The following is an 11,318-nucleotide window of genomic DNA, read 5'->3' on the forward strand; positions in this document are numbered from 1 at the left end:
AGGTAGTAGTAGCAATCTAATTATGGAACAATAACACCAAGTTAAGTAGCTATTTGGTTACTGAAGTCGTCGAAGGCACAGACCACGCAAACACAGTTAAAGATTCTGGTAGTGTGTCTACTTTGTGTGACACTAGCCTAACAGAAACATTCACATTCTTATCAGTTAAATAAAAATAAGTTGAGGAAAAAATAAAAAAATTTACTCTTCGTATTTTATATACACCTTTACTTCCATGTAAATACAACATGGTTACAAAAACATTCATAAACAAAATATAAGCATACAAATTTTTCCCTGAAATCAAATACATTATAAATGTAGAAACTAACATCAGACAGTGATATGCTACCAACACAGGTGAGCATGCAACCAACAATCTGGTAGCATCAAGTACACTACAATAATTATTAATTATTTTATGAAGTAACATAAAGTATATTAACCTGCGACAAACATTCTCTTCTATCCAGAAATTTGAAACAACTGGACGTGTATTTTTTTACCATAAAATTGTTTTGTGTAACAATAAAAAATGTTTTGCAAAAAAAAAAAAAGTACTACAAGAAAGGAACCTTTTTTTACCATCATAATGTTTATATAGAAAATTTTAAATAAATACAATGTTAATACTGCACTTATTTTCTGCCATTTATTGGACTGGTGTGATAATAAAGACAGATTTGTCATCATGAAGCTATACAACAGGGACTGGAAGTAACGCGCTATTAGTAACGACGTTATTTGTAACAGTTACTTTTAATGGTAACGATCATGGTAACGCAATATATTAAGTTTTCAGTAACTGTAACTGTAACTGAATTACATTTTTTGCCTTAAAGTAACGATAATTGTCGTTACTTCTTGCGTTACATTTTTTAAATGAATTTCTTATTGAACGAACAACGATTTGTTGATATTTTCAATCCCAGAACGAAAATCCCATACGAGCATATTATTTGCGATGGTATTGCTTGTACTTGTAAAACTGCTGTTGGCTAGCCTGCGCTCGTATTTTGATTGTCATTTCTTTAATATTTGCGGCATGCGGGTTTACTGCTGTGCTGTTTAATTAATTAACCTACCTGTGCACATGCGCGAAAGCAATGACAGAATCTAATGATGCGAGAAGCCGAGAAAGCAGTCCAGAATTTTCGTTGCAGTGGCCTTCATATTCTAATTTTTTCGAAGTTCGGTCGAGTGATAAAAATAACCTTATTGTGAAATGCTTGTTGCGTGGTGCTGCGAACAATTTTGTAGTGTGAACTAATTACTCAATGTAATTTAAGACCTATTTAAAAATTTTCAGTTTAAATAAACATATATCTTTACTAAACACAATATGTTTTATTAGCTTTTAATTAATTATAACAATATTACGTATCACATTTTTAGTTTTTCACAAAGTAACTGTTAAAGTAACTTACAGTTACTTTTCTCATAACTGTAACTGGTTTATTTTCAGTAGTGTAACTTGTAGTTGTAACAGGGTTACATTTCCAATGGAATATTTGTAACTGTAACTGAGTTACTTTTTAAAAGTAACTTTCCGGTCCCTGCTATACAGTCTTGATTTCTAGCATATTTGCTCAGAATTTATTTGAGAGTTTTCATTTGAATACGTAAAAAACACAAAACTACTTTTGTAATTTATAAAATAATACTTAATTTTTTTACCTAAATCAGTATTAAACAGAAAAATTCAAGATTACACACTTGAAAAGTTTTAACATATTTCTGCAAATAGAACATAAGTGATTGTTTCATTATATTTTCCACATTTTTGTTGGTCAATACTAAACTTTTCAATGAAACTAAACATAAATGTATGCACTGTGTCTGCATAGCAAGTCATTTAGCAATGTAACAGAAAATGCCCTCACTCTGGTTGCTACTATGGCAAGTTCACGCCTGAACTAACTGCACTAATGAATTTGCAAATTTGAGAATACATTTTCTCTTGCATCAGTCAATTCCTACCACGAGATTAACCACGTTAACTAACAAGTACATCACTGAACCCTGCTGCATAAGCTACACTTCTCTTTTTATTTTTATTAACATATTTACATACATACTTACAAAATCATGCAAATAAAAGCCTTCCTTAATTAAAAGTATTGAGTACTCTTAATTATGTATTTTTGAATAACAAGCAACAAAATAAAAATACCATGTAATGGAGAAAAATGAGCAATATATTTATATTAAAATCAGGTCATAATTCCATATTTTGTGCTAGTACCAATTCTTGCCGTTTTTTCCAGACACCAGTTTGCACTAACTGTTCCAAAAGCACATTATGTACAGCTCTTTTAAGTCTCTGATATATTTAGTACTGTGTTATTATCTTCAGTTGACAAATTCATTCCTCTGCAACTTCAAGCATGTTGAAAATGTCTTTAAAATGTCTTGAAAAAGAACTACATAGCAAAACGGTTAAAAGAGAAATTTACTACAGGTTATTTGTAATACTAATACAAGCTTAGGATACAACTAAAAAAAAAATATATATATATATATATATATATATATAAAATTATTTCTTTAAGGTCTAACTTAACCATGTGGAGGTACAGTGAACTAACTACATATAGCCTAATTATGATGCTTAAAAAAACCTGTATATATTGTAACAACATACAAATTAGAGGAGTAGCAATGCAAATGTGTATTCATTCTGATTGGCTGAAATAGCTTCATAGTTAATAATCGTTATCTGCAAACTATGGAATATTGGTAACACTGTGACCGCGCAAACTTCATGTTGGGAGCCAAAAGTAAAATAAAACAACTTTGAGAGCTGTCGTTCAGTGTTGAAAACAATGTAATTAGAAGTGATCTTGAAAATAGTGCTTCTATTTCCAAAAATATTTTTGAGATACCCATGGAATAAGAATTATCAGTAGAAACTAATGAAGTTAAACCATTAGAAGCCCCACTCATAAATTAGAAATTCAATATTGGTACATCCCTAGTGAATATCCGTCTTTTGTAAACCCATTTTTTTAAATTCATAACGAATTTTGAAACAAGTATCAAATTATTCACAAAAATCAAATACTTTACAAGTCAAATTTTAACATACTGTGAAAACGTTTATTTTCACACTTCACACGAGTCCAAGAAACATTAATGAAAAATGTATGGAACCATAACTATTAACGAATAACAGAAAAACTGACTGCAAATTTTTTTCCAATTATTATTTTAAGTTTTAAAATTGCTTTGTTAATAATCTGAAATCATAACCACTTTATTTTTGTTACACTTGCAACAAATGTTGTAGAAAACAAATCTAAATTTCTCAACAAATCTTTTTGGCTTCATACATATTATCCTTATTCAATTTTGTTGCGAATGAATCCCACTTGCTGTATCAAATGCCATGCTGGTAAATGAAAAACAATTATTCCTTTTCAAATGTCGAATCATATCTTAAATTACTCATCATTACAATCAAATATTTTCAGACCCCTAATAAAAAAAAAGAGCATAACAGACTAGTAATAGGGAACACACGTGGTAATAAACAAAGTAAATACAGAACATGTTTTTGCAGTGGGGCCACTTGTAAAGGCACCAGCGACGCGCCACTCTCCTCGACCGCTCGGCTCAGCTGTCCTTGTAGCGGAGCGCTCCACTTCTGGCCAAGGAATCTGCCATCTCGTTGCCCAAGATGCCCGCGTGGCCACGAACATGGTTCTGCGACCCAACACAGACACAGACGACTTCGACACACACTCGGTCCAGTTGCTAAAATATGGCGTTCTGCACTAACCAAGGCGAAGAGGACGGTTACCGTGTACAGAAGAAGTCAATCATATTTCTAGAACATTTAAATATTTTGGCAAGTACAATTTTGTTTCTTTTTTAACAGAACAATACTTGACACTGTGTCAAAATTTTCAAAGCAATCAGTGAAGAATTTTTCAGAGATTTAAGATTTTGAACGAACCAACATTTTTATATTTTCACGCAGACAGGTTTCCTCGCTACCTTCACGGAGGCCAGTTCTATCGTCCCTCCCCCCGCCGGGCACTCACCCACTTGACGCTGAGCCCCCGCAGCGCCGCCTCGAGAGCCTCGAAGCTCTCCTTGTTCTTGACGGGCCCCCCGCCCGACAGCTGCCACTTGTTCCTCTTCCACTTGTCCAGCCACAGGGTCATGCTGTTGATGAGGAACATGGAGTCCGTGTTGATGCACAGCTTGCGCACGCCTGCAACACGGCAGGCCCGCGTCACGCTTCTCCGCGGGGTTTCCTCGCAGCTCTTCACGTAGCGTTTCACATTCGCTCCCTCGGCAAGGCGATCGATCCTTCTTGCAAAACTTCCCATTAACAAGTTTCCCTGCTAAATAAGCATCTGTAATTTGTACAAATAACCATTTTTTTTCTTCCCTCAGCAAAGTTTTGTTTTAAATGTATTTTTTTTTTTCCCCAAGCCTGTGTAGTTTAAAACAAACTGCAAAAACCTCTCAAGCACAACCTCAAAGCTTGAACCCCCTTCTCGTACGAATGTCGTTACGAGTTCCGATGAAAAGCAGCACGTTTCGGCGACAAACAAACAATACCATGTCGATTCTTTACTCTCTTAAGAGACTTTTTGTGACTCTTTGGGGTAATCGAAATATGTTCGTGGCCTACAGTGTGCCCCATCCTTAGATTGCAGTGTGCATTTTGAAGGGCATTCGCTGTTTATTTCCAATGCACAATATCTGCTATTAGCGTTGCTGTCCTTGTTTCAGTGTGCTGTTGCCAAACACATCCAAAAAGCACAATAAGTTTAGACAAAAATTTATCTTAGTTAATTTTTTTTAAATGAACTTAAAAACACATTAAAAAAAAAGACATTGTAATGAAAATTTTGGAAATACATTTTCTTATAGTTCATGAAGAGCATCACCTAATAATATTCAACTCTAGCTTCAAACGTAACAGAGAGAAGCCATCTTATTTTTTGAACATTTTGTCCCCCTCCCTTTTTTTTTTAATTTTGTTTAATATTAATTTTTTTTGCCATATTTTACCACAGGACATAATTAATGGATTTCCTTGTTGTTTTTTTTATTGTGACTGACTGCTAAAAATAGTTTCTCCTGTGAAATAATAATTGGTGTATGGTTTTTCTTCTCCAGAATGTTTACAACTGTAATAATACAGGGGTGCCCACAAGGGGGGGGTAACGACGCAGACTGCGTTATTAAAATTTCAGGGCGGGGGGGGGGGGGGGGGGGGTTAAAATACGAGAAAAATGTATATATTATTTACATAATTATAGCTTCTAATGTGAAAATACGTTTCTGGTGTTTTGATAATTGAAAGGGATCTTGTAAATCAAATTGGCAACCCCGCACTTTCCTCAACAAAAGCAGTTTGGCATCTGTCGGTTCAGGATGGAAATATTACCTGATATGACCAAAATTATTATTAGAAAATCAGTTTTAATTAATGTGATAAAATATAATACTAAAAAAGTATAATATTATAAAATAATTGAGTAAATCATTGAGAAAATGGCATAACAAATTTCGGGGGGGGAGGGGGGGGAGTCATAGTGTTTGGGGGAGGGGGGGTGGGCACCTCTGAATAATACCATAAAAAAACACTATTTTATGGTCTTTCAAAATTAACAAATAATTAAATAACATTTATAACATTAATAACATACTAAAACTTATTGACAGTATATAAAATAAGAATTTTTATTTAGTAAACCAGGTAGCATTAATTTGGGAACAGTAGACTCATTTGCTTTGTAAACTGCAATCTAAGCATGAGATGGACTATAATAGACAAACTGCAGCATGAACTTATTCCAGAATGGAAATGGCGAGTACTAATTTATAGTCACATTTCGAGCCGCACTTATGCCACAATGATTTGCGATTATCATTTTTGCTGTAGCCATAATAGATGAACTGTTACTCTAGGATAATGGATTTCTGATCCACTTACGACTTGTGTCTTCTGGGTATAGTTTGAGTCGCCTCTACATGGACTCTGGCACCAGACAAGGACTTAATTTATGCTATTATAAATTACGAAGACCAGCTGATAAATTTAATTATCATGTGAAACAATGGCTCATCAAATTCGGAAGCCTGTTACAAAAAATGGCAGGTGAAGCTCTTATCACTTACGTACTTGATGATGCAGCACGTAACTCTGTGTTTAATTTTCTGCGGCAAGCGTGTTTCGCTCACCTGCGCCGCGAGCCAACTCCGCTGCGTACTGGGCGGCCTGTATCTCTGCCGTGTTGTTGGTCGGCCTGCCCCTGACAGGCTCTGATGAGTTCCTGCCAAACAGAGCACCTGTCAGCTCGGCATTACCGCCAATTTTATATGAAATGATACATGAAATAAATAATTGGTGTTTGCAGGATTCCAGTTTCAAGTAATCTTCACACACAAGTCATGAAAATGTTAATTATTATCTGCTGTAAGAATAAACAGCCCATAAACCATACAAATATATTTGTTTAGGATCAAATAGAATAAAATTCAGCGAAGAACGTATTTTCTTTCTCTGTATTTATTACGTTTTCCCGTAATTAACATTTTTTTGGTCCCATTTACGTCATTAAACGCTGTATTAATTAGTTTTCCAAAAGATGGGTTAAAGATAGTTACCGCTGAATAAATATTAATAATATGAATTTCAGAATTTCTTCGTAAGAACTAGAGTAAAATCTAATATCAGAGTACAAGCATGAAATAGTAAAGTTTATAAAACTTAAACAGTGTTTTGCATATTCAATGACTCGATAATGTTGACTGACACAAGAAAAAGCTACACGAGGCTGTGGCATTGTTCTCAACAATGCACGGAGATTTCAAATAACACGGATGAACGGACACTCACAGTGGGTGATTGTGACCGAACCAGACGCCGATCCCTGCCTTAGCCCCGGAGAAACCGTTCTTCTCACACGCGCCATCTGTGTAAACATGGACGTAGCCGTCGGGGTCCACATTGAAACTGTAACTGCCCCCGCCGTCCGCTACGTCATCGCCGTCGGCTGGCTCCTCTTTGACGGTCGTAACTCCGTGGTTCACCTCCGTCTTGACCACTTTCAGCGGAGGCTCGTCGCCATCTTTCCCGTCCGTGCTGAAGCTTCTGCAAACCAAAAACGAGCACTAACTAATTCTAAACCTACCTCACCAGCCAATCCCACTACAAGTTGGGTGGTGGTGGGGGGTCAACAGAGAAACACAAGTCTGGCCACTCGTACACATCCTTGAAACACTACGTTCATGCTGAAACTTCATGTCATGCTAAGCAACCTACATCTCACATCTGTGCTGGAAAGAAAGCTAGGAATGTCAGAAGGTCAAAATGAAGCAAGTTCACTACCAAATTAGTCTGCGTGATTTTGTCTTTATTCTGATAACTACTGTTTTGTAAAACTTACTCCATTAAAACAGTGTATTTGTATGCTGCAATTTTACGATAAAATCATTTTTAATGAATTGGTCTAAAACAGATACATTCCGAACAATGAAAATAAAATGGTGAGCATCAGTGGTTTAAAAATGATTAAACAAGAGAATCATAATAACACAAAGTAAATTAATTTTCTGAGCTATGCACTTTGGTATGATTTTTGTCAGGAAATCATAACATTCCTTGAATCGCAAACATTAAAAGATTATTCTTTTTGTGATCTGAATTACGTTTTGGTTAAATGCTGCCGAACTCAACTTACATTTTGGTGGTATGGGGTGTACTGACATTGTTTTCGGTGTTATTTCAGTTTTATCACAATTCACTATACAATCTTGTCCCTAAGTATTACTTACGAGACTCCCAGTCAGGCGAACCACAAAGGAGTCAATTTGCAATCACTTTTTTAGAGATGCTATGGGTGGAAAGGAAAACGTTAACAAATAACGTACAATGTTAAACATGCAAACAGAAAACACAACAGACACTAAATGACATACATCAGCCATCGACCGAAGCAAGTGTGTTTATGCGTCCAGTAGGATATTGACTGATATCAGATACAGTGGAGTACACGTTTGGTGCAAAAATTAATAATAATAAAATAATTTGCAATATTAATACAGTGAAACATTGGTAAAACTTGCAGTCAAACAACACTGCATTTTACAGCCTGCCCATAAAAGAATGTGTAAATTTTAATAGTACCTAAGCATTGTAGAGTGTAGTTGGTCACAATTAAAGAATAGCAAACAGTTTTAGATAAGCGCATGCGCGAGTACTGCTGTGTTGTTTTCTCGCTTACAGCGCCACCTATGTTGAAAGAATGGCTCTTTCCCCAATTAGTAGAGCGGATGATTGGTCGTAATGGTCAATACGACAGAGCTCTTTATCATTGGCCTCCACATTCACCTGACATAACGCCATGCAAATTGTGTCTACTTTCCACCGCTACCTAATGATTTGCCAGAGCTGAGATACAGAATTGAAAAGGCTTTTGCTTCCATTACTCCAGATGTGTTAACCAAAGTGTGGGAAGAATAATTGGACTTTAGGTTGTATGTGTGTCGTATAGCTAAAGATGCACATATTGAACATTTGTAAGAAAAACTAGAAAACTAGGTTAGTTTACCTTCAATTTGATGTTATGATTTGTTGCAAACAGTCTAAATTAAACTGTTATAATATATAATTGGAACTTGGACGTTCTTTTATGGAGACCACTTATTTGCAGTTAGTCGCATGTACTAATGGTACTGATACAACTCATCAAGGACAATGAAGTAGGAAGGTAGTGCACGATGCACCTCAGCAGAAACGTACCTCTTGTTGGCGAAAAGGACCTGTGTCGGGGTCATGGGCTGCATCATCGCAGCCAGCTTCATCCTGGCGGATGTCGACCCCTTGCCCCTCTTAGCCTTCCTCTTCTCCACCCGGGCGACCCTGGAGAGGTGGGCCGAGCCGTCGGCCAGCGACGACACCATCGCCGCTATCTTGTCCTCGGTCATGCGCTTCTGCAGGGCGTGCACCTCCGCGCTGAAGTCTACCATGACGGCCTTCAAGCGGGTCTCGAGCGAGCCCATGCCCTGCGTGATGGACGCCTGCAGCCGCCGGTGGGCCGGCGTGTCCTTGAACGCAGTCCTCTGGAAGTTCTTCAGCCTCTTCTTGGTGCTCCGCATTTCAGTCACCATTTGCTTGTGGAACTCCATGTACATTCTCATGAACGATTCGAATCGCGTTTCCAAATCCTCGGCCGGGAGCGCCGGGGGAGTGCTCGTGTGATCAGAAGAAGGACCTGGAGTAGCAGTTTCTGGTGCTGCGGCATTGTTCGCATGTGGTTCTTGTGTGCCGTTACTGAAAGGAACATTGTTAACACCTTGAATCGTATTCTTGTCGAATTTAACCTGCGTCTGTGACAGCGGTAACGGCAACCTCCTGGTTGACGAAGGCTCCACTGGGTCTTGCGACACCCCGATCACCTCCATATCTGAGTCGTGTTTCTTCTTCACGGGTGACAGAGCCAACGGCAAGGACCTCACCGGAGCAGCAACGGGATATTTTTTGGCCGAGACAGTTGTGGCCGGAATTGCAAACTTTTTAACAAATTCATTCGCTTCTTTAGCCGTATTGAACTTCCTGTACATAGCATTGGCCATTTTGGTAACCTGAGCTAGACAAGTGTCCCTGAAACAAATTATTCTCAAAGTAATTATGCTCTAAATGTTATAATATAATTTCTTAGGTAATTGCTAACTTAACTACTTATATATTTTAAAATTAAATAAAAATTCAAAAAATTTTATAAATTAAAATTACTAACATGCTGATAATCCTACAAAGAGGCATTATTTGATTCAGATTATATTTCAAGAAATTTATTAGTGTAACAGGCTATGAAGAATGAATAGGTACCAGGAATTTTCTGTCATAAATCATTAAAAATGAGAAAATATTATAGGAAAAATGCTAAAAATTGCACATATTAACACCATTCACACATTACAAATGTATTTACTAGGAAAATAAATATATGGAATCCTCAGAAAATACTACAAATTCTTCATGTAAATGACACATTTTGGAAGTCCTAAAAATTTTGCAAAGACTCTGATGATGTGCCCAGGTGTCTTTCGAAATTCCTTGAGTTGTTTATCTGGAAGCGTGCTGGGCCCATAACCCAGAGGTCTGGGGAATAGAACCACGCTCTGCTACCCAACGACAAGGGCAGGGAGTTGCACCTGTGCGATGAACATCTCAGAAGAAAAAAAAAGTGATGACGGAAAACCTGGATATACCACAGTTAGAAAAAACTCCCTCAGCAACCTTTGCCTCAAAAGTAGACATGACATACATGACTATTGTACATGTAACACTCATACACAATACAAGTAAAGGGGAAAACACTACAAAAAGAGGACAGAAAAATTATAAATATTTTCAAAATCAAATATATTTTGGTAATTATACAGCTTACATCTCAAACATATCCATATCCTTTTTATTTTAATATTTTACATTAAAATACAACTGGATATTCAATTACAAACCAATTTACAAAAGAACATGCATTTAATTAATTCCTGCAATGTAGTTCAAGAATTTTCTAAGGGAAGATTGCAATACTTCATGTCACTGATAGTTTAAACACTCTGTTAAACTAGGTAAATTAGGTTGATTAGGATAAGTTAACCACATTAAAAATACTGTGAAATTTTGTAAATGTGTGGACAATTGGTTAGGTTAGCTACTACATAATTGTTAATTCCTAACCAACCATTCAAATGATTTAACAGTAATTTTAATATGGTTAACTTAATATAATCAATTGTTAAGATGATTAACTATATGAAGCCTCACAAAACCCTCCCACAGAATGATTGGAAAACATGTCACAAAGTAAAAAAATTTAAGTTTGTAATTTTTAATTTTAATGGTTAAATAACTTTTTTCTATGAAATTTTAGATAAATACCAAGCAGAGTTGTGCATTATGTAAGTACTGTAACATAATGTGGACGGTTGGTTAGGTAAGATTACATTAATTACAAATATTAAAAAATTATGTTAATGAGTAGTAAACAACGTACCAATCATTGTAAACACCCGGGTGTCTTCCTCGAGCAACAGCATAAAACTTAACCATCCTTGGAAAATAAAATAAAAAACAATTCGCCACACTTTTGCTAATCATTAATTCTTAAAAAAAATTATAATAAATAAATAGAGAATATTATTTTTTTCTAACCATGGCCTAGGATAAACACATTGACATGGAACAACGGTGTATCATAGATTATATAAACAAAATAGAAACATACCTATATAATATACACACCAACGTGGAAAAGTTACGCACATGCAACCCAGCCTATCAC

At 36.2% G+C, this 11,318-nt stretch overlaps 1 protein-coding gene across 1 annotated transcript; it reads right to left on the minus strand.

Annotated features, from left to right (window-relative positions):
* Positions 1-211: 211 nt before the first annotated feature.
* LOC134534313 (uncharacterized) lies at positions 212-11,246 on the minus strand. Its single transcript, XM_063372696.1, has 6 exons — positions 11,031-11,246; positions 8,768-9,628; positions 6,863-7,117; positions 6,205-6,296; positions 4,047-4,219; positions 212-3,705 (listed from the first exon to the last, which is right to left on the minus strand). The coding sequence occupies exons 1-6, from the start codon at positions 11,132-11,134 to the stop codon at positions 3,616-3,618; spliced, it is 1,575 nt and encodes a 524-aa protein (XP_063228766.1). The 5' UTR covers positions 11,135-11,246; the 3' UTR covers positions 212-3,615.
* Positions 11,247-11,318: the final 72 nt, after the last annotated feature.

The sequence above is a fragment of the Bacillus rossius genome, chromosome 7, assembly GCF_032445375.1.
Source record: "Bacillus rossius redtenbacheri isolate Brsri chromosome 7, Brsri_v3, whole genome shotgun sequence".
In the NCBI taxonomy this organism is placed as follows: domain Eukaryota; kingdom Metazoa; phylum Arthropoda; class Insecta; order Phasmatodea; family Bacillidae; genus Bacillus; species Bacillus rossius.